At 43.2% G+C, this 24,190-nt stretch overlaps 1 protein-coding gene across 2 annotated transcripts in view; it reads right to left on the reverse strand.

The window, feature by feature from the left end:
• The window catches only part of ADGRE3 (adhesion G protein-coupled receptor E3), a 62,369-nt gene that overhangs the window by 3,223 nt on the left and 34,956 nt on the right, over positions 1-24,190 (reverse strand). For both annotated transcript variants that reach the window (XM_027548024.1, XM_027548025.1), the window contains 8 exons: positions 15,284-15,468; positions 10,367-10,534; positions 8,759-8,956; positions 8,254-8,489; positions 7,476-7,542; positions 6,969-7,060; positions 4,183-4,351; positions 2,056-2,151 (listed from right to left, as the gene is read on the reverse strand). In XM_027548024.1, the coding sequence (XP_027403825.1) occupies positions 2,056-2,151; positions 4,183-4,351; positions 6,969-7,060; positions 7,476-7,542; positions 8,254-8,489; positions 8,759-8,956; positions 10,367-10,534; positions 15,284-15,468 (1,211 nt within the window). The remainder of the gene's footprint in view (positions 1-2,055; positions 2,152-4,182; positions 4,352-6,968; positions 7,061-7,475; positions 7,543-8,253; positions 8,490-8,758; positions 8,957-10,366; positions 10,535-15,283; positions 15,469-24,190) is intronic.

Consider the following 24,190-nt stretch of genomic DNA (forward strand, 5'->3'; position numbering starts at 1 on the left):
ATACACTCATTCAATTTCCATAGTGTTAAGCAATAATAATAATAACAACAACGTATCCTTATTCATTGTGGGAAACTAGTAGTTGGAGTGCTGGCAGCTTTAGGAATTCTTTTGGGTTATCTGGGAAACATTTCAAAGGTCACAGCCAGTGGTTAGCAGCTATAACAATTTTACTCTTATTGAGAATATTAAACTTAATATTTTTTCTTATGACTTGATTGGCTCTATTCTCTGTAAGCTTAATATTTATAAAAAATTTTTCCAAAAAGAAATGTTCTGATCATTTGACATGCCTGCCCTAACACTTTTTCCTGGTTCCATTTTCTTCTTGGTCCTTTTGGAAAGGTTTAGAATGAATTCCCCTTCCCTTCCCCCAAGAAAGAATTTGGAGGTCACTGTTTCTTCAGTGACCTCAATATTTCCACTGCTGAAGAAAATTCCATATTTTCTCAAGAAATGTAGAAACAGTGTTTCAGAAATTTCTCAATTTTGGTTCGCTTAAAAGTAACACATTCTAAGGCTTTTTGGTTAGCAGATGTGGTAGGCATGTACATGGAAGACATAAAGCCAAATGAGATTGGGAGAATTTTTATGGATTAGAATCTTTGGAGCCTGTCTAGTGACATACCTTCTTACAAGTATGTCCTCTCATTTCTATAAAAGATCAGTTAGGGGACAACTGTGGAGAGAAGTCTCAGGTAGTACTTGGAGCGCATTCCTTGATGCCATCAATCCTGAGTTAGCTCAATGAAAGAACAAACAAAACCAACAACCAAGTTCCAGAGAGGTTCTCTTTCTAACAGGACCATTTCCTCTCCCAGGAAGGTCCCATTATTACATGCACTCCTCCTCTATAATTATGTAGAACATTTGGGGTGGGCTTCCTCTTCTGGATCCCTTTCTGTAGTATCCACTACTTCCATGGGGCTCAAGTCCACCTCTTTTTGAAACAGCCATATTTCGAGGGATGATGACCACTCTGCTATGTCTGTGATTGTAAGTCTCCCCCTAAAGGAGTCTACTTTAGATGGTAGTGGTGCTGGTGATATGTTTTACCCATACTTTAAAAAAAATTAATTTTTATTGGACTATAGTTCATTTACAATGTTGTGTTTATTTGTCCTGTTCAGCATATCCACTTAAAAAAAAAATTTGGCCATGCCATGCGGCATGCAGGATCTTAGTTCTTTGACCAGGGATCGAATCTATGGCCCCTGCATTGGAAACATGGAGTCTTAACCACTGGACCGCCAGGGAAGTCCCTGTATCCACTGTTTTAGATTCTATTCCCATAAATCATTACAGAGTATTGGGTAGAGTTCCTTGTGCTATACAGCAGGTTCTTATTAGTTATCTATTTTATTTATTTTTTAAAAAGCTTTTATTTTTATATTGGGGCTTCCCAGGCAGCTCAGTGGTAAAGAATTCACCTGCCAAGCAGGAGACACAGGTTCAATCCTTGGGTTGGGAAGATCAACTGGAGAAGGAAAGGGCAATCCACTCCAGTATTCTTGCCTAGGAAATCCCATGGACAGGGGAGCCTGGCAGTCTAGAGTTCAAGGGGCCACAAAGGGTCGGACATGACTTAGCCCCTAAACCACCACCACTACCATAGTTGATTGGCAATGCTGTGTTAGTTTCGGGGGTACAACAAAGTGATTCAGTTACATATATGAATGTATCTATTCTTTTTCAAATCATTTTCCCATTTAGGTTATTACATAACATCGATCAGAGTTCCCTGTATAATAAGTAGATCCTTGTTAGTTATCCATTTTAAATACAGCAGTGTGTACATGTCAGTCTCAAATTCCCTAACTATCCCCCACTTGGAATGATGAGAATATATATTCATACAACAGCCAGGTTAGGCACTATTAGTGAGCAAGAAAGAAACAGTGAGAAACAATATGATGGGAATGAGGAATGCAAACCAAGTCATCAGGAAAAGGACTCCTCCCCACACTCGGCATGAAAGGGAGCTTGTTCTAAGACAAGGGAAAGGAAGTTTGGTGTGTCAAGGCGTGGCACATTAGAATAAACCCCAAGTCTTACCTCACTGGGTTTTGAGTCAGCACCAAACCTGCTGGAAAGTGTGTAAGCCTCAGACTCAGATTTAGATTTGATGATCTCACCAAACCACTTTTGGACCTGGAACATCGAAGAAAATACCAGGATTATTTTTGTTAATGTTGGAGAAGAGAAAAGTCAGTGAGTTAGGAAGAGGATGGGAACATTATGAAAAACCTTTTCCTACAAAATGTGATATATGCATACAATGGAATGTAATTTAGCCTTAAAAAGGAATAAAATTCTGAAACAGGCTACAACATGGATAAACCTTGGAGACATTACACTGAGTGAAATGTATGTGTTAAAAAAACTGTTAGTCACTCAGTTGTGTCTGACTCTTTGAGACCGCATGGACTGTAGCTCGCCAGTCTCCTCTGTCCACGGGATTTTCCAGGCAAGAATACTGGAGTAGGTAGCCATTTCCTTCTCCAGGGGATCTTCCCAACTCACGGGTTGAACCCAGGTCTTCTGCACTGAGGGCAGATTCTTTATCATTTGAGCCATCAGGAAATATATAAGCCAGACACCAAAGGACAACTACTGTATGATTCCACATGTTGAGAACCTGTAATAGTCAAATTAACTGGGATAGAAAGTAGAGTAGTGGTTACCAGGAGCTTGGCAGGGGAGAATACAGCATTATTGTTTAAGGGATACGAGGTTTCAGTTTGGGATGATCAAAAAGTTCTAGAATGGATGGTGGTGATGGTTGCATGACAATGTCAATGTACCTAATGCTACTGATCTGTACAATTAACAAGGTTAAAATGACAAATTTTGTTATGTATAATTTACCACAATAATTTTTTTCATATTACAGGATACACATTTGTCATAGAAAATTAACAAAATGTGCATATGCAAAGGAATAAGATAGAAGAAAATTGAGGAAGAAAATTCCTCAATCTAGCTCTCAGGGCTTCTCAGATGGCACTAGTGGTAAAGAATCTACCTGCCGATGCAGGAGACACTAGAGTCACGGGTTTGATTCCTGGATTGGGAAGATCCCCTGGAGTAGGAAATGGCAACGTGCTCTAGTATTCTTGCCTGGAAAATCCTATGGACAGAAGAGCCTGGTAGGCTACAGTCCATAGGGTTCCAAAGAGTCAGACACAGCTGAACAACTGAACATGAACACGAACACCCAGAGGAGCTTCCCAGGTGGCTAAGTGGTAAAGAATCCACCTGTCAATGCAGGTTTGATACCTGGGTTGGGAGATCTGCTGGAGGAGTAGATAGCAACCCACTCCAGTATTCTTGCTGGGATAATCCCATGGACAGAGGAACTTGGTGGGCTACTGTCCATGGGGTTGCAAAGAGTCAGACACAACTGAACAACTGAGCACACAGGTACACCCAAGAAACACCAGTAGATCTGTGCAAAAGTGAGACAGGGAAAGAAAGACAGCTAATAAAAGATGTATAACCCTTCATTCTGTGTTTCCACTGTGGACAGCTGGGGTTCAGTGTCACGGGGGGGGTGGGGTTCTGGAGAGAGCATAGGACATACTTCAGGGTTATTCACCTCAGAGACAAGGGAGCTGGGGCATCCGTCTACTAGCACCCATCAGTCATTGGTTGAGGCTGCTTTCAAGGGTCACTATTCTCTGAAAATACCAGTTTTCCCTGCACATGAACCAGGCATGTCTTGTGGGCAGTAAGAAGCCCACTGGCACTGGCACAGGTGTTTATAATAAACAATCATGGGCATGTAGAATAGAATGCCAAAGGGCTATGAGGGGGCCATCAGCAGCATCTGCTGGACTTCCCTGGTGGTACAGTGGATGGGAATCCACCTGCCCATACAGGGGACATCAGTTCAGTTCCTGGTCTGGGAAGATTCCACGTGCCATGGAGCGACTGAGCCGACGTACTGCAAGTACTGAAGCCCGAGCACCCTAGAGCCTGTGCTCCACAATGAGAGACGCCACCGTGATGAGGAACTCCTCCAGTGTAGAGTGTGCCCAGCTCTCTGCAACTAGAGAAAGCCCGCACACACCCATACACACAAAGCAGTGAAGACCCAATGCAGCCAAAAATAAATAGACTTAGAAAAATGAACAGACAGAACTAATTTATATATATACAAAGAAAGAGGCCACTGTTTACCTGCTGGCTGAGGAGGCAGTACACCAGGAAGATGAAGACGCCCTGCAGGCTGTTGATGATGGTGAAGAGGTAAGCCATGACGCGGGCAGCCGGTCCCACCTGCAGGAGTCCCAGAAACCACGTGCATCCCAAGATGAAGAGCTGAGCTGTGGCTTTGAGTGTCAGCATCCTGGGTAGGAATAATTGATAATGTAAAGAAACCTGATAATGATTGTGACCATTCCTACAACATAGTTGTTAATGGTGAGCAACTCTGGAGCTAAAATGCCTGTGTTTTAAATCCAAGCCAGCACTAACTAACTTTGTGACCTTGGGAAAGTTACTTTCTGGCTTTCTTTCCACCCCTCCCACCTTTTTTTTGGCCATATCATGCAGCTTGGGAGATCTTAGTTCCCTGATCAGGGGTCAAAGCTGGGCCATCGCAGTGAAAGCGATGAGTCCTAACCCCTGCACTGCGGGGGAATTTTCCTACTTTCCTGTAACTCAGTTCTCTAATATTTGTAATAGTCCTATTTCATAGGGTTGCTGAAAATATTGAGACTTAACATATGGGACATATTTAGGACAGCACGTAGAACAAAATTGTGCATGCAAAGTTGCTTCAGTCATGTCCGACTCTTTGTAACCCCATGGACTGTAGCCCATCAGGCTCCTCTGTCCATGGGATTCTCTAGGCAAGAATATTGGAGTGGGTTACCATTTCCTATTCCAGGGGATCTTCCTGACACAGGGATCGAATCCGCATCACCTGTGTCTCCTGCATTGGCAGGTGGGTTCTTTACCACTAGCGCCACCCAAATTAGTACCATACACATGCAGAACATTCTAAAACTATAAAGTTCTTTGTCTCATTCTGTCTATATCACTTATAGATGGGAAGGTCTTATAGTTTGTTATTCAAGCAGGAAGGCTTTTGAGATCACAAGGGGTGCAATTCAGGGGAACTATATTCATTATCTTGTAACAAGCTATAATAGAAAAGAATCTGAAAAAGAATATATAATATATATGTGTGTGTGTGCAACCAAATCATTTTGTGGTACACATGAAACTAACAGAACATTTTAAATTAACTATGCTTCAATAAAAAAGGGATGTTATTAAAACATAATGCATCAGCAAACATAAACTGGGACCATTCCAGGAAAACTGAGATGCAAGGTCACCTTATTTATATATCTATATATCTCTAATTTTAAAATATAGTATGTAACTGAGAAAAGCTAGTTGAGGAACAATTTGTGTAGTGTGATGCTATTGTATGTATGCTCTGTTCTATAGAAAATGCACAGAAAAAGGCCTGGGAAAATATCAGATACATCATATCATACAGTTTCTTACCTCTGGATTTTCTGGTAGGTAAAGTAGTAGGAAAACTGGGAGCAAGGGGCTGTCACTTTTAACTTTATATATTTTGAAAACTTTTGACAAATAATAAACAAGTAACAAATGTGCTGTTTTTGTGATTACAATGAAAACCTCAGCAAACTACAAGTTCAAATTAAGACGGATGGTGCACACTATTTACAATAGCCAGGACATGGAAGCAACCTGTTGACAGATGGATAGATAAACAATTTGTGGTACATACATAACAAAAGTACAATGAAATATTACTCAGCAAGAAAAAGGAACAAATGAGAGTCAGCTGAACTGAAGTGGATGAACCTAGAGCCTGTTATACAGAGTGAAGTAAGTCAGAAAGGGAAAAACAAACAAATAAATAAATATCATATATTAAGGCATATATATAGAATCTAGAAAAATGGTGCTGATGAACCTATTTGCTAGGCAGGAATAGAGACAGAGACATAGAGAATAGATCTGTGGACACAGCAGGGGAAGGAGAGAGAGGGTGGGACAAATGAGAGAGTAGCATTGAAACATATACATTACCATGGGTAAGATAGTTAATGGGAAGCTGTTGTATAGCACAGGGAGATCAGCTCAATGTGATGACCTAGAGAGGTGGGATGCGGGGGGTTGAGGGAGGTTCAAGAGGGAGGGATATATGTATATTCATGGCTGATTCACATTGTTGTATGGAAGAAAGCAACACAACACTGAAGAGCAATTGTCTCCACTTAAAAATAAATTAAAAAAAAGATGGATGCTGCAAAATAAAAAAAATACTCATAGTCCCCAATTTTTGGAAACAGTATTATACAAAATATATTTTAACCTAAATCTTTCCTGAACTATTGCCTCTTGTGTTTTGCAGCAGGGAAGTCCCTCCTCTTGTTTTTAGTGTTAGATCTCTTTCCTTTCTGAGATTCATCAAGGACACATGCATGCCCAGTTAGGAACTACATTTCCCAGCCTCCTTTGCAGCTAGGTGTCACCACATGACCAAAGTCTAACCAATGGGGTATGAGTAAATATGGAACTTGGCAAATTGCATGTCACTTCCTTCCCATGGATGGGATATAACATCCTACGGGCTGGCGGAGGAACAAAAATAGAAAGAGCTTGAGTCCTGGATCGCTCTGTGGAGCTCTGTTCTGTGGCATGAGAGTAATATAAACTTCTATCTCACTTTTTTTTTTAATTAATTTTTTAAAAATTTTATAACATGTATAATATCTATCTCACTTTCTTTTTTTGAGTCCCGGTAATTGAATATAGCTTCTCATTGTGGCAGTGGAAGGCGGCAGTGATCTTGCTAGTTCCTAGAGGCTGACTGTGCATCTATGTCTCTGTGGATATGTAGGAGGGACCAGTAAGAAGTGAGTAGAAGAAAAGGGGGTTAGAAAATACCATTTTATTTAGAAAATACCTTAACTTACTTTACGTTCCGGATGGTTGACACTTCACTGTTGAGAGAGGAAAGTTTTCTTTTCAAAATCCAAAAAACCATGACAAAAAATACAAAATTCACCTGCAAGAGTGACACAGACCATGGAGAATACAAGTTAAAATGTACTGTGTCTATTCAATTTGTGGTAACATACTGTAGAGCACAATGTGGTCTTCTAAATGGGAGGGAAACCCAAAATGGAAGGGACATATATACATATATGTATGGCTGATTCCTTTTGCTGTGCAGTAGAAGTTAACAAAACATTGTAAAACAACTATACTGAAAAAAAATTGAAAAGCCATTAAACAAAATGTACCATGTCTGCTGTAGATTGCACACGACCCCTACCTCCCAGCACATGGGTTTGAATTGGTAGCAGGTGGAAAAATCAAACCATATAATTGAGAAAATGCGTGTCCCTGTTCTATTCTGCACCCAGCATGTCTGGTGCTTCTGCTTAGGTCAGGAACACTGGAGCCACGTATTCACTCACACAGATAATGGCACAGACAGGTCCAAGGAAAGCCCAGATGAATTTCTGGTCCAGGTGAAGCCAGCATCTGGGAACAATGGGAAAAGGAACACGAAGGGAGATCAAAGAAAGCACATGAAATGGACACGAAATGACATCTTTTTATAACAGAGAACTTTCCCAATGTTTCTTGAAAATGTCAGCTGATGACAATGCAGGCTTTGATTGTTTGCTTCCATGTGTTACTGCTACATGAAACAGTTTACAAGCACAGACCTGTTGAATTTTAATACCAGTATTTCGAGGGTGGTGAACCATGGAGATGACTATTATCCCCGTTTCAGTAACAAGGGCACTGAGACTCGAGGGGGCTTTCCAGGTGGCCCAGGGGTAAAGAATCCGCCTGCAATGCAGGATACATGGCAGAAGCCATGGGTTTGATCCCTGGGTTGGGAAGATCCCCTGAAGGAGAAAATGCCAACCCACTCCAGTATTGCTGCTTGGGAAATGCCATGGACAGAGGAGCCTGGCAGGCTACAGTTCATGGGATCACAGAGTTGGACATGACTTAGCAACTGAGCATGAGACTTGAGGACTTGAGGTCACAAATTATGGGAAGGATAAAGCTGGGACCTAACTGCAAAATTTTCCACATCATCTTTCCCTGCCTCACTGGGAAAGAAGTTAGAGCCCTTACACTCAAAGGGAAAGTAGAGTGCATTTGTTGTGTTTATCCGAATCATTGCCAATAACACTGCCCTCAAATCTGTCCATGGCAGAGGGTGAGAGTCAATCTTACCGATCAGGTGTTCCATAAAGATGAGGCCTGGAGGCTGCAGAAATGGCCACAATCACAGCTGGGACTCCATAGCCCACTGGGAACATAAGCCACTTCATGAGTCTGTTGATACTGGAGTAGTTGACCACCGTCAGGTTGCGTGCAGTGAGGAAGAGGTGCAGACCCTCCAGCAGCATCCAGGTGAAGGAGGCCAGGTAGAGATAGTGTAAGGCACCTGCGATGATGGCGCACAGCACCTGGGGGAGGAGGAAGGTGTCACCAGGAGGGTCTGTTAGGGTGGAGAATGGCCCCAGGACCTCTCCTTAATACTGGCATTGAGTTCAGAAGCACTGCTATTAGATCATGGTCGTTGAAAGTAAAGATGGTTGATAATGCCAGCACTGCTCACCTCACCATGCATCCTCCATCTAGGACCCTAGGCTATTTTATTGAGGGGTCCGAGGCAGCATGGCCCCATGAATTCAGGATCCCCTGAGGCAGGCACATTCTGGGACAGTATAAGTACCTTGTTCTCAGTTCTGTCGATGGCTGTGAGGAAGAGCAGGTGGGCCAGGAAGAGGCAGAGCGAGAGCTGCAGGTGGAGCGAGGTGCTGGTGTTCTGGATGGCTTTGCACAGCAAGAAGGTGAGGGCCGCCAGGAGGAGGCAGAGCAGGGAGAGGCTCAGCCCCACGTAGGTGATCACAGTCAGTGCGGGATCCTCCTCCTGGGACCCAGCAGAGAGGGGACCACAGTCATGCTTTCCTGCCCTGGGATTATATTCTCCCACCCCTTGGAATTTGGCATCCCAAAATAGGCAGACCACCTATATCTCTGCAATGAGGGGAGGGGTGCAGACTTCCTGTGTGCTGTCACCCAGCCGATGTCATCAATAAGTCCTCTGAACCCACCTTTAGGATATATATATATAGGTGACCTTTTCCCACCAACTCTGCAGCTGCCATCCAAATCCTGAGCACCATCATCTCTCTGCCGGGCTACTTCTGCTGCACTGCTGACCATTCTTGACTCAGGAGCCAGAGATACTTTCTAATAACATAAATCTGTAGCATCCCTGATGCACATCCTCTATTGTCTCTCCACTGCAATTTGAATGAAATCTAAACTCCTGACTATGGCATTTGTGGTCTGACACTTTTCCTCTGCTCCCTTCTCTCCAAACCTGACTTTTCCCACTTCCCTCTCATTCACTCTATTCTTTCTAGAACCCACTGGGTTTGTGTGCTCTGTCTCATGGATTTCCTATTCCAAATATTTATTTTTAAAGTTTATTTTATATTTGGCTGTGCTGGGTCTTCATTGCTGCTTGTGGGCTTTCTCTAGTTGTGGCGGGTGGGGGCGACTCTCTTGTTGCTGTGTGAGGGCTTCTTACTGTGGCGGCTTCCCTTATTGCAGAGCACAGGCTCTAGGGCGAGTCGGCTTTAGTACTCGTGACACGTGGGCTCAGTAGTTGCGGCTAGTAGGCTCCAGAGCACAAGCTCAGTTGCTCCTCAGCATGTGGGATCCTCCCAGACCAGGGATCAAACCCTGTGTAAGAATGTCTTATACCCAAGGGTGTCCCTTGTATAAGGCAGATCCTTAACCACTGACCACCAGGGAAGGCCAGATTTGCCTATCCTAGACATTTCATGTAAGTGGAACGCTACAGTATATGGTCCTTTGTGTCTAACATCTTTCACTCAGCGTGGTATTTTTGAGATTCATCCACGTTGTAACACTGCTGACTTAATATTCAGATTTCAGCTTGAATAGCTCATTCTCCTCCGATCACTCTGTCTAAAGCAGTATGCTTCTCCTATCACTCCAGACTTGATCTGTTAAACTTTTCTTTATAGCAGTGATGGCCACCCAGTAGTGTAGTAGTGTGAGTTGCTCAGCTGTGTCTGACTCTTTGTGATCCTGTGGACTGTAGCCCGCCAGGCTCCTCTGTCCATAGGGTTTTCCAGGCAAGAATTGGAGTGGGTTGCCATTTCCTTCTCTAGGGGATCTTCCCAACCCAGGGATCAAACCCACGTCTGTTACATCTCCTGCACTGGCAGGCAGGTTCTTTACCATAGGGCCACCTAGCAGGGCCTCAAAAGGGGTTAGCGAGAGGAATTCAATAGTTACATCCTACCTGGCCATGCAAGGCCATGAGAACAGCGAAACTGGACAGGTGAGTGGAGCTGCATATCGTGTGAGTCTTGTTCGCTTGTTCCAGAGCACAGCCATCCTTGGACCAGTGGCCGCCCTCCTTTGTGTCTTTCCAGTAGACGCAGAAGATCTTCTTGACCCCGGGCTTCACCTGAAAATAGAACAGGCTCCTCATGTCGTTCCTTGGGACGGACAACTCTACATGTCAGCCTTGGCTGGTGACACCATGGGTTAAAGAGGATCAGCTGATTTCTATTTTAAGTGAAGAAGATGACCACCATATACCTGCCCCCAGAATCCCAGTTCTACTGGGATTCCACATAACAGAAAACAAGCTCATCTCTCTCTCTGGGAGTCAGAATTTTGCAAGATGTTACTGGTTTCAGGACTTTGTCCTCCACCATGGGGGTCAAATAGAAAAAAGAGTATAAGACCCACACAAATAGGAAAAGGAGTTCGTCAAGGCTGTATATTGTCACCCTGCTTATTTAACTTATATGCAGAGTACATCATGAGAAATGCTGGGCTGGAAGAAGCACAAGCTGGAATCAAGATTGCCAGGAGAAATATCAATAACCTCAGATATGCAGATGACACCACCCTTATGGCAGAAAGTGAAGAGGAACTAAAAAGCCTCTTGATGAAAGTGAAAGTGGAGAGTGAACAAGTTGGCTTAAAGCTCAACATTCAGAAAATGAAGATCATGGCATCCGGTCCCATCACTTCATGGAAAATAGATGGGGAAACAGTGGAAACAGTGTCAGACTTTATTTTTTTGGGCTCTAAAATCACTGCAGATGGTGACTGCAGCCATGAAATTAAAAGACACTTACTCCTTGGAAGGAAAGTTATGACCAACCTAGATAGCATATTGAAAAGCAGAGACATTACTTTGCCAACAAAGGTTCATCTAGTCAAGGCTATGGTTTTTCCTGTGGTCATGTATGGATGTGAGAGTTGGACTGTGAAGAAGGCTGAGTGCTGAAGAATTGATGCTTTTGAACTGTGGTGTTGGAGAAGACTCTTGAGAGTCCCTTGGACTGCAAAGAGACCCAACCAATCCATTCTTAAGGAGATCAGCCCTGGGATTTCTTTGGAAGGAATGATGCTAAAGCTGAAACTCCAGTACTTTGGCCACCTCATGTGAAGAGTTGACTCATTGGAAAAGACTCTGATGCTGGGAGGGATTGGGGGCAGGAGGAGAAGGGGACGACAGAGGATGAGATGGCTGGATGGCATCACTGACTCAATGGACGTGAGTCTGAGTGAACTCCAGGAGTTGGTGATGGACAGGGAGGCCTGGCGTACTGCGATTCATAGGGTTGCAAAGAGTCGGACATGACTGAGCGGCTGAACTGAACTGAACTGAAAGTTTTCTTCCAAGTACTCTCTAAGTCAAATTTCCTTGATTTCTATATCAATTCTGCCTTGACCTCTTACAACACAGTAATTGCTCTTGCGATGACAGGGCTAGTGTAGGGAAGAGACATCACCAGGAGAGAGAAGAAAGTCAGCCTTAAGTTTCTCTCTCTCTTTTTTTGGTCTCAAGGATGTCCAGAGCATCATTTAATTGGGCCAAGGAGATGAGCTAGATGTTCTCCTGTTTGGGGGCCATATCTCCTTTGATAATCCGCCAGACCATCCCTAGATATCTCACTCCATGCCTGCTGTCCCATGCCCTACATCAAAAATTTCATACCTAGATTTCATGCATCAGATGGAGAAAACCTATGTTTCTTCATCTTCCCTCACTTCATTCTTGTTTTCTTAAAATGTAAAAAATATTATTTTTTCTAGTTTTATTGTGATTTGGTATATAGCATTGTATAAGTTTAAGGTATACAATGTAATGATTGATATATGTATCTACTGCAAAATAATTATTGCAATAAGGTAGTTAATGTCCATCACTTCACATAATTACAATTTGCATTTTGTGGTGAGAACTTTTAAAAGCTACTCTGTCAGCAACTTTCAAATATACAATACAGTATTGTTAAATTGGAGTCATCCTTCTCTCCATCACATCCCCAGAACTCATTCATCTATAACTGGAAGCTGTAACCTTTGATCATTTTTACCTGTTTCTCCCACCTGCCATCCCTGGCAACCACCAATCTGTCCTTTGTTTCTGTGAGCTTGGTTTTCTCAGATTCCACGTATAGATGAGATCATTTGATATTTCTTTCTGTGTCTGACTTACTTCAGTTAGCCATAATGCCCTCAAGGTTCATCTATGTTGTGAAACAATGGCAGGATTTCTTGCAACTCTTACTTTCTAAATGGAGGTGGCTATGTCTGGCTATTAACCCTCCTTCCTTTAAGAGTTTGGGCAGGGAATGCAAGAAGGCAATGGATTATATAAAAATTTTCCTTCTAATTGAATTATGTAGTCTTAGTAATTAATTCCATGTGTCTATGCAAGAATAAACACTATGTCTCAATTCAGATTTCACAGATGTAGGAGGTACCTGCAACTAAAATAATTCCATGTACTAAAATGACACTGCACAAGAGAAATATCATGTAAATCACTTATGTATTAATAACTTGAAATTTTCTACCACATTAAAAAAGGAAAAGAAACAGATCAAATCAATTTTAGGAACCTATTTTATTTAGCCCCCTATATTCAAAATAGGGCTTTCCAGGTTTCACTAGTGGTAAAGAACCTGCCTGCCAATGCAGGAGACAAAAGAGACATAGGTTCGATCCCTGGGTCGGGAAGATCCCCTGAAGGAGGGCATGGCAACCCACTCCAGTATACTTGCCTGGAGAATCCCATTGACAGAGGAGCCTGGAGGGATACAGTCCATAGTGTCACAAACAGTCAGACATGACTGAAGTGACTTAGCATGCATGTATGCATATTCAAAATAATATCATTTTGGAAGCAACAGTTAGAACTGGACATGGAACAACAGACTGGTTCCAAATAGGAAAAGGAGTACGTCAAAGCTGTATATTGTCACCCTGCTTATTTAACTTATATGCAGAGTACATCACGAGAAACGCTGGACTGGAAGAAACACAAGCTGGAATCAAGATTGCTGGGAGAAATATCAGTAACCTCAGATATGCAGATGATAGCACCCTTATGGCAGAAAGTGAAGAGGAACTAAAAAGCCTCTAGATGAAAGTGAAAGTGGAGAGTGAACAAGTTGGCTTAAAGCTCAACATTCAGAAAATGAAGATCATGGCATCCGGTCCCATCACTTCATGGAAAATAGATGGGGAAACAGTGGAAACAGTGTCAGACTTTATTTTTTTGGGCTCTAAAATCACTGCAGATGGTGACTGCAGCCATGAAATTAAAAGACGCTTACTCCTTGGAAGGAAAGTTATGACCAACCTAGATAGCATATTGAAAAGCAGAGACATTACTTTGCCAACAAAGGTTCATCTAGTCAAGGCTATGGTTTTTCCTGTGGTCATGTATGGATGTGAGAGTTGGACTGTGAAGAAGGCTGAGCGCTGAAGAATTGATGCTTTTGAACTGTGGTGTTGGAGAAGACTCTTGAGAGTCCCTTGGACTGAAAGGAGATCCAATCAGTCCATCCTAAAGGTGATCAGTACTGGGTGTTCATTGGAGGGACTGATGTTAAAGCTGATACTCCAGTACTTTGGCCACCTCATGTGAAGAGTTGACTCACTGGAAAAGACTCTGATGCTGGGAGGGATTGGGGGCAGGAGGAGAAGGGGACGACAGAGGATGAGATGGCTGGATGGCATCACTGACTCGATGGACGTGAGTCTGAGTGAACTCCGGGAGTTGGTGATGGACAGGGAGGCCTGGTGTGCTGCGATTCATGGGGTCGCAAAGAGTCGGACACGACTGAGCGACTGAACTGAACTGAACTGAATGTGTCAGAACTAAAGAGCCTCTTGATGAAAGTGAAAGAGGAGAGTGAAAAAGTTGGCTTAAAGCTCAACATTCAGAAAACTAAGATCATGGCATCTGGTCCCATCAATTCATGGCAAATAGATGGGGAAACAGTGGAAACAGTGTCAGACTTTATTTTTGGGGGCTCCAAAATCACTGCAGATGGTGACTGCAGCCATGAAATTAAAAGATGCTTGCTCCTTGGAAGCAAAGTTATGACCAACCTAGACAGCATATTAAAAAGCAGAAACATTACTTTGCCAACAAAGGTCCGTCTAGTCAGTGGTTTTCCCAGTGGTCATGTATGGATGTGAGAGTTGGACTATAAAGAAAGCTGAGCGCCGAAAAATTGATGCTTTTGAACTGTGGTGTTGGAGAAGACTCTTGAGAGTCCCTTGGACTGAAAGGAGATCCAACCAGTCCATCCTAAAGGTGATCAGTCCTGGGTGTTCATTGGAAGGACTGATGTTGAAGCTGATACTCCAATACTTCTGCCACCTGATGCAAAGAGCTGACTCATTTGAAAAGACCCTGATGCTGGGAAAGATTGAGGGCAGGAGGAGAAGGGGACAACAGAGGATGAGATGGTTGGATGGCATCACTGACTCAATGGACATGGGTTTGGGTGGACTCCAGGAGTTAGTGATGGACAGGGAGGCCCGAGTGCTGCAGTTAATGGGGTCGTAAAGAGTCGGACACAACTGAGCGACTGAACTGAACTGAATGTGTCAATATAAATCAACATATGTAATCACTATAAAATTATTGAGATGCTTAACACATTGTTTTTCTTACAAAGTCTTCAAAGTCTGGAAATACTAATTCTAAATCTGGAAATGCTAACCCTTCAAAAATCTCAATTCAGACTCACATACTTCAAATGCTCAATAAATCTAGTTGGCTCCTGGTTATGACACTGGACAGTGCAGGTCCAGAACCATCGACAGGGAGTATATGCAATTGTTTGGCCTAACATCCATGAAACCCAAGCAAGTACAAATTGCAGCTTTGACTCACCTTCATGTGCTGAAAATTTAGAATCACAGGCTGGGAGAGAGGTGTGTTCTTTTTGGGTTCAATAGCAGCACTTACTACATGTGAGTTCAGGTAAACTTGATCTTTCTCATTCATCTCTTCAAAAAAAGTTGCATTTATGATGTTTCCAAGAGAAGAGTATGAAACGAAGGCAACTGCACTAGTACCTGAGGAAACAGAATAATGGAGATTGGGATTGACATATACACACTCGTGGTGCAGGCTCAGTCGCTCATCTGTGTCTGATTCTTTGTGACCCCATGGACTGTAGCCCACCAGGCTCCTCTGTCCGTGGGATTTTCCAGGCAAGAATACTGGAGTGGGTTGCCATTTCCTTCTCCAGGGGATCTTCCTGACCTAGGGATTGAACCTGTGTCTCCTGCATTATAGGCAGGTTCTTTACCACTGAGCCACCAGGGAAGCCCTTAGTCATATTAATACATATATATTTAGTTTGTTGAATTCAATTAATGTGATGTCGAGCATCACGTTATATGTTATGCTGAAGAGGAAAAGTTAAATTTTGACGTAACCTCCTGCTCCTTCTGCCTCTGTAACTCAGCTTGCCCCTTGCAAAGTCTAGGTCACGTAGGTCACATAGTCTCAGAAAGTGGGGACTGGCAATACTAGGAGCTGGAGTTTGTCTCACTCACCCTTGTCCTGCTCTTTGCAGTTGCCCAGCCCCTGCAAACCTGCTTAATCATGCCTGTCCAGGTCAGGCATCCCCCTCCCCATCGTGACCAATGTTCCTGAGTACACAAAACCCCTTGGTTTAAACCAGCCTATTAACAGCTAGTGTTTCCCACTATAGTCTGTCTATAAAAACTCTGTAATCCCTTTGTTCGGGGCTCAGAGCTTGGAGTGTTAACTCCTCTGGGCCCGCCAGCGTAATAAACCTGAGCTCTCCAACTCTCCGAGTGTGGTGCTTGGTTTCTCGAGTACTGGTTTCTGCAACAATGCCACAATTTATTTCTTGGAAACATAAATGATGCAATTTTGATGAGAAAAGGACAAAAAAGAAAGTGAAATTTTAATAAAAATACACACCTAGAGATAACTGCTGTTTAAGTTACGGATTTTTTTTCTAGGTATATATATATTGCATCCAAATACACCTCATGTCCAAGATTTGTTAATGGACAAAATGTTGCAAGGAAGAGCCCATTCTGACTCCAGGTTGGATCTGTTACTTTAACCTTTGCTTCCTGTTGCTTTTGTTCACTGCTTGTACATAATGGCCTGCCACAGGGAACCCTGCCCTACTGCCTGAATATTAAACTAAAGTGTCCTTTGTTCAAGACCTTGTCCACCTGTGGATGGCTACAGACATCCTCCAGGAGATATTTGTCAGAGTAATGGACTTTGTAGGGCTTCCCTGATGGCTCAGTGGTAAAAGACTCTGCCTGCATTGCAGGAGACATTGCTTCGATGCCTGGGTTGCGAAGATCCCCTGAAGGAGGAAATGGCAACCCACTCTGGTGTTCTTGCCTGGGAAATCCCATGGATAGAGGAGCCTGCACTGAGCAGACACACACGCAATGGGCTTTCTTCTTTGCTTCCTTACCCCCATCCGACATCTCTATTCTATAAAGGAACCTGGAATCTAGACCCTGATAGTTATTTTGAGACATCAGTGTGCCATTTTCTCAATAAACCAGCTTTCAAATAAAGTGATTTTCCTTGTCTCAACACCTCATCTCTCAAATTTATTGGCTGGTTGTGTGGTAAGCAGAGCGAGCCTGGACTCAGTAACAATGTGACCGAGTTTCCTTTTATGGAGAGCTAAGTATCAAGGATTATCTGATTCTATGGGGCGTTGCGATTCACCTTTTATGGACTTTCTATTGCCAAGCAATTTCACAACTCTGTAGGCATAGAAGATAACATGAAGAAACTTGATAGTAGTGGAAATGGCTCTTTCCCTAGACAAAGATGCATTTTGTCTGGTAGACATGTAGTTTTCTGTTATAGAAAATATAGTTCTGAACATTGCATTGTAGTATCGCCCTATAGCATATTAACCAGCTTTTGCATTAGTTAGCATATCATTTCAGAATTTGTGACTGATTTATATAGCAATATGTTTGTATACATGTGTATCTGCTCTTTGAATTGCCTCTGAGCATGTCTTAACATTTCATAGATTCCCTCATCAATTAATGAGCTGATGGAATTTTTTTCATGACTTTGAAAAAGCCTTTATTGAATTTGTTACAACACTGTTTCTGTTTTTTATGTTTTGGTCTTTTGGCCATCCCAAGGCATGTGGGATCTCAGCTCACAGACCAGGGATGGAATCTGCACCCCCTGCATTGGAAGGTGAAGTCTTAACCGCTGGACCACCAGGGATGTCCTAGGAGTTCATATGATCTTTGATGTACCTTCATTTATATTTGAAAATGGTATTTACCTTTTCATTATGTATCTCTTTGAAAATGGTATAGATGTATACACATACACACACAAAAACACAAACGTATATACACGCACATAGGCACGCTTACTCGCATATATGAGGGTCAAAATAAAAGATTTCAGTGTCTCCTCTCATATTCTGAGGCATACAAAGTATTTCTGGACCTGAATCCTTTGTTGTATTGAATAGGGTAAGACTAGAGAGACAAGAGAAACTGGAAAAACTAAGAGAGGCTAAACTGATTTACATAAGAAGGGATATAAATCTACCCTTAGGAGAAAAAGATATAAAGGCTGGGCTGTCTATGGCTGATTCCTGTTGATATTTGGTAGAAACCAATGCAATACTGTAAAGCAATTATACTTAAATAAAAAAAAATTGTGTTATTGTTGTTTTTCAGCCGCTAAGTGCTGTTTGACTCTCTGCGACCCCATGGACTACAGCACTCCAGGCTCCTCTGTCCTCCACTATCTCCACTATCTGGAGGAGGAAATGGCAATCCACTCCAGTATTCCTGCCCGGGGAACTCCATGAACAGTATAACAATTGGGAGGGAGGGGCAGAGAAGAGGCAGGTGGAATTTGGAAGGAGAGGAAAGAGACTGGGTCAGCCATAAAGAGGAAAAGGAAAGTAAAGTTAACCGTCTATATCTGCAGGTTCTGTATCCACAGATTCTATGAACCTTGGATTGAAAATATTTTTAAAAATCCCAGGGACTTCCCAGGGAATCCCAGGGTGCTTCAGTTGCTAAGACTCTGCGTTCTCAAGGCAGGGGGCCCAGGTTCAATCCCTGGTCAGGGAACTAGATCCCACGTGCCACAACTAAGACCCAGTGCAGCCAAATAAATAAATAAACATAAAAAATTCGAGAAAGTCTCAGAAAGCAAAACTTGAATTTGCTTTGCATCCGCAACTATTTTCTTAGCTTTTGCATTGTATTAAGTATTATAAATAATCTAGAGATGATTTAAAATATAAGGGGAAAAAAAAATAAAATATAAGGGAGCATGTGCATAAGGTTATATGCACATCTATGTCAAATACTATTGATAAACCATTTTATATAGGGACTTGAGCGTTCGTGGATTTTCATGTCTGGAGGGTCCAGGAACCAATCCCTCTTGGAGACTAAAGGACAGCTATAAAAGGAAATTGGGTAAGTCTTGTGTGATATCATTCCACTTCCTCTGCTGTCTCTTGAAGACTTCAGTAATGACTAACTTGTTTTGCAAGACCTTTAGAACTGGTTTTGTGTTTCTTTTGCATGAAACAAAATGTTGAGGCTGGACCCAAGGAAATCCATTTGTAGTTGGTACAAGTATTTCAATCTCTTTAGATAGAAATCTAATTATTTCTTTTCCATATATATTATATATATAATAAAGTTACAAGAGGAGAAGGGGACGGCAGAGAATGAGATGGTTGGATGGCATCATTGACTTAATGGACATGAATTTGAGCAAGCTCTGGGAGTTAGTGATGGATGGGGAAGCCTGGCATGCTCTGCAGTCCATGGGGTTTCAAAGAGTTGGACATGACTGAGCGACTGAACTGAACTGGTATATATTATATAGTATAAACCAGATATAGATAACATATACGGAAATCATTACCTATGTGCTTACTCGCTCTGTTGTGTCCAACTCTTGGCGACCCTATGGACTGTAACCCTCCAGGCTGCTCTGTCCATGGGATTTCCCAGGCAAGAATACTGGCGTGGGTTGCCATTTCCTCCTCCAGGGGCTCTTCCCCACCCTGGGATTGAACCTGTGTCCCCTGCATTGCAGGCAGATTCTTTACCTGCTGAGCCATCAGGGAAGCCCTCTATCTATCTATTTATCTACCTATCCATCTTTTTCTAGTGCCTACTGTGTCCAGACATTATTCTGGGGATACAGTGGGGGACAAAATAGCCTGAATTTCTCTTCTTATTGATCTTACTTTCTGGTGCAGGAAACAAACATAAATAAGCAAATAAAGGTGTTAGATAATCGTCGACTGAAGCCGCCCACCTTGGCCAGGCATGATGATAACCACTTGGGTGAGTTGTCTCACAACAGGAGGTCCCAATGAGGAACTTGGTACTACCACCTGAAAACTAACCGGGAGAATTTGGGAGGGGCCAAAAGAGGGAGGGGACAACCATCCTCCCAGAATCCTTTGCACTGGAATCCGTCTTGGCTGAGAGATGCTCGGGCCACCAGGAAGGACCCTGACTCAGACTATGGGCCAGGGGTGATGACTGACCAGAGACAACCTAGAAACTAATCGCATTACCATAAAGCCTGAGACAGTGAGCCATGTGGCAAAGCACTTTTCCTGCTGCTCTCTGCCTGGGGACCACTTTCCAATAAAGTCTCTTGCTGTCCAAGCACAGGTCTCCTTGGACAATTCATTTCCAAGTGTTGGGAGCCCACTCAACAAAGGTATATATCAAAGACACCTTGCTCTGATATAGGATTAGTGCTCAATTCTATGGAGAAAATTAAGTAAAGTAGGGGACAGTGGGGCTTCCCAGGTGGCCCTAGTGGTAAAGAAGCTGCCTGCCAGTGCAGGAGATGTGGGTTTGATCCCTGGGTCAGGAAGATCCCCTGGAGGAGGACATGGCAATCTGCTCCATTATTCTTGCCTGGAAAATCCCATGAACAGAGGAGCCTGGTGGGCTACAGTCTATGGGGTTGCAAAGAGTCAGACACGATTGAAGTGACTTAGCACTCATGCTAGGGGACAGCAAGAGGTGGAGGATGCTATTTTAGACAGTTTTCTGGCAGCAGGGTGAAAGGAAGGAGGATATCTGAGAGGAGAGTGCTCTAGGAAGAGAAAATAGCAGAGAAAACCCCCCCAGAGACATGACTGTGCCCATCAGCAAGGAGGCCAGTATGGCTGAAGCAGAGTGAGTGAGGGGGCAGTGGGAGGAAGTGAGGGCATGGTGGGGGTTGACCTTGTAGGGCCTGGGGGAGAATTTTGCTTTTATTTTAAGCCAGTGGGAAAACTGTTGGAGGGTTTTAAGCAAGGGAATGGCATAATTTAACAGTTTGATAGGCTAAAAATATATATGCACATGATATGTTTATATTATACATTTATAATTTTATTACATATTAAGGCATGCACATAACTTACAGTAAGTCCCCTACATATAAACAAGTTCTGTTCGGAGAGCATGTTTGCAAGTCCGATTTGTTCCTAAGTCCAACAAGATTAGCCTAGCTACCCAACTAACACGATCAGCTGCGTCATACTGTAATAAGTTTCTAATACTTTTCACATGAATAATATATAAAAAACAAACAGAAAATAAAAGAAACATTTTAAATCTTACAGTATAGTACCTCGAAAAGTAGAGTAGTACAAGACAATAGCTGACATGCAGGGGCTGGCATCGAGTGAACAGGCAAGAAGAGTTACTGACTGGAGGAGGGAGAGGAAGTGAGATGATGGAGCTGAAGGATCTTCAGCAATAGGAGCTGGAGAACGAGCTGCAGTTTCACTCCTGCCTGATGCTGGTGGAATGCAGGTTCCCACCTTGAAGATTTATATGTAGCAGACATTTTCTATATCAATAGTGTTATGGGCTGAATTGTGTTCCTCCCCAAAATTCGTATGTTGAAGTCTTAATGGTACTTCCCAGTGTGACTGTATTCGAAGATAGGGCTTTCAAAGAGGTGATGAAGTTAAAATGAGAATGTTAGGGTGGGCCTTATCCAGCCTCCCTGGTGTCCATATAAGAGGAAATTTGGACGCATGAAAAGAGACTAGGGACCCATGCACACAGAGGAAAGGCCGTATGAGGACATAGTGTGAAGATGGCCATGTTCAAGCCAAGGAGAGAGGCCTCTGGAGAGACCAATCTGGCCAACATCTTCATCTTGTATCTCTAGCCTCTATAACTGTGGGAAAATAAATTTCTATTGTTTAAGCCACCAGTCTGGTATTTTATGACAGCCTAGCATATAACATGGGCTTCCCTGGTAGCTTAGCTGGTAAAGAATCCGCCTGCAATGCAGGAGACCTGGGTTCGATCCTGGGTTGGGAAGATTCCCTGGAGGAGGGCATGGCAACTCACTCCAGTATTCTTGCCTGGAGAATTCCCATGGACAGAGGAGTCTGGAGGGCTACAGTCCATGGGGGTCACAAAGAGCACAATTTAGCGACTGAACAACAATAAGAAACAAGCTGTGTGGTTCATCCTACTGGAATAAATCCCCTAGCAGGTGTCTCTAACCAGGTTTTTCTGGCTTCTCTCGAGGGATGAGAAGTAGGAGATTCACTTCTGCTTCTCTGAGTTGATGGCAGTTTCTGTTCATCAGAAAGAAACAAAGGTGGGTGGTTGGAAGGCATCAGCAGGTGATCAGCCTACCTGATCTGATGCTCGGAAATTGCTTGTTTTTGAGCTGAAATATTCTGGTGTAAGAGCAAATCACAAGTAGAAAAGAAAAGAATGGTTATTGAGGTTTCCAAGGTTGACCTCTGTGGCCAGGGTTTGCTCTCTGAGATAGTTTATAGGGAGAGGAATCATGTGATTCTATGTCTTGGGTTACCTGTGACAGTCCCAGTTCACACCTGGTGTCATGGTGTAACTTAATAGGATCCCTTCTGGTATTAAAATTATCCACCTTTTGGAGATAAATTATAAGGTTGCTTTAGACCAGAGGTTCTCAACTGCAGGCTATCCTGCTCTCTCACCTCAGCTGACACTGGGTGGTGTCTGGAGGAAGTTTTGGTTGTCACAACTGGGGAACTGCTATAGACGTCTAGTCTAAGGCCAGGGATGTTGTTCAACATCCTACTGGGCACAGGATGACTCCCTACAATGAAGAATGATCCAGTCCAAGACAGAACCTGAGGGACACAAAAATGTCCCTTTATGAGTTCGTCATGAATCCATCAATGTGTTCTTTTCTTTCTTTAGGAATGTTCAGTCCTCAACCTAGATGTGGATTTAATTCGATGACCATTTCTGTTCTCCAATTCTCTGCTGGTAAAGTACTAATTTACCTCCCTGGGGGGGAGGCGAGGTGGGGGAGGGGACATGTCGATGAACAGATGTTAACACATTAGATGCCAGGATAAGGTAAGTTCAAAGTGCTGGAGGAGCACAGGAGAGGGAAAGCCTGACTCTAGTGCTGTGATGGAAATAGGCAGTCCTGGGAGGCTTCATGGAGGAGGAAAAAGTTGAGCTGTGTTGAAAGAATAAAAGTCCACCCTGTGGAGTGTTGGTTAACATTACTGGCAGAGGGACAGCCAGTGCAATGCTTCAAGATGAAACCGCAAGGGTCATTAGGAAAGATAAATAGTCTGCTGCTGGGCATGTCTATGGTGCTTCCCTGGTGGCTCAGTGGTAAAGAATCTGCCTGCCAACGCAGGAGATGCAGATTTTAACCCTGGGCCTGGATGATCCCCTGGAGGAGGAAATGGCAACCCACTCCAGTATTCTTGCCTAGGAAATTCCATGGACAGAGGAGGCTTGTGGGCTATAGGGTCACAGAGTCAGACACCACTGAGCATGCACGAATGCACGGGCATGTCTATGCCAAGTGCTCCCCGAGACACATGCATTTACATTATGAGGTGTGCAGTTCCTGTAGACAATTCAGCCTAGACAGTTGTTATGGACTGAGTTCTGTTCTCCTCAAATTCATATGTTCAGTTATGGTTTTCTCAGTGTGTATGTCCAGTCATGGAATTGCTGGGTCAGATGGCAGTTCTACGTTTAGTTTTTTTAAGGAACCTCCATACTGTTCTCCAGAGTGTCTGTACCAATGTACATTACCACAAACAGTGTAAGAGAGTTCCCTTTTCTCCACACCCTCTCCAGCATCTGTTGTTTGCAGATTTTTTGGTTATGGCCATTCTGGCCCGCATGAGGTCATACCTCTTTGTAGATGAAACTAGAGCCTGTCATACAGAGTGAGGCAAGTCAGAAAAAGAAAAACAGATATTGCATATTAAAGCATATATATGAAGTCTAGAAAAATGGTACAGATGAACCGTTTTGCAGGGCAGGAATAGAGGCACAGAAATAGAGAAGAGATGTGTGAACACAGAGTGAAGGAGAGGATGGGACAAATTGAGAGAATAGCACTGAAGCATATACATCACCATATGTGTAAGTAGTGGGAAGCTGCTGTATAGCACAGGGAGCTCAGCTCAGTGCTCTGTGATGACCAAGACGGGTGGGATGCGGGGTGGTGGGTGGGAGGCTTCAGAGGGAGGAGGCATATGTATACAGCTGGTTCATGATGTTGTACAGCAGAGACTAACACAACATTGTAAAGCAATTACATCCTGATAAAAAAATAAAAAAAAAATTGTTGACTTCCTAATCCCTAGTACCCCAGAATGTGACCAAGGAACAAACTGGACTGCAGATACGTTTGGAAGCTTGCAGTCTCCCTCTCCACACTGTGAGTAATGGGGGAACCTGGTGAGCACGCAAGCATGAAATCACAGGGTTGGAATTTGGCTTCCAT

The sequence above is a fragment of the Bos indicus x Bos taurus genome, chromosome 7, assembly GCF_003369695.1.
Source record: "Bos indicus x Bos taurus breed Angus x Brahman F1 hybrid chromosome 7, Bos_hybrid_MaternalHap_v2.0, whole genome shotgun sequence".
NCBI lineage: Eukaryota > Metazoa > Chordata > Mammalia > Artiodactyla > Bovidae > Bos > Bos indicus x Bos taurus.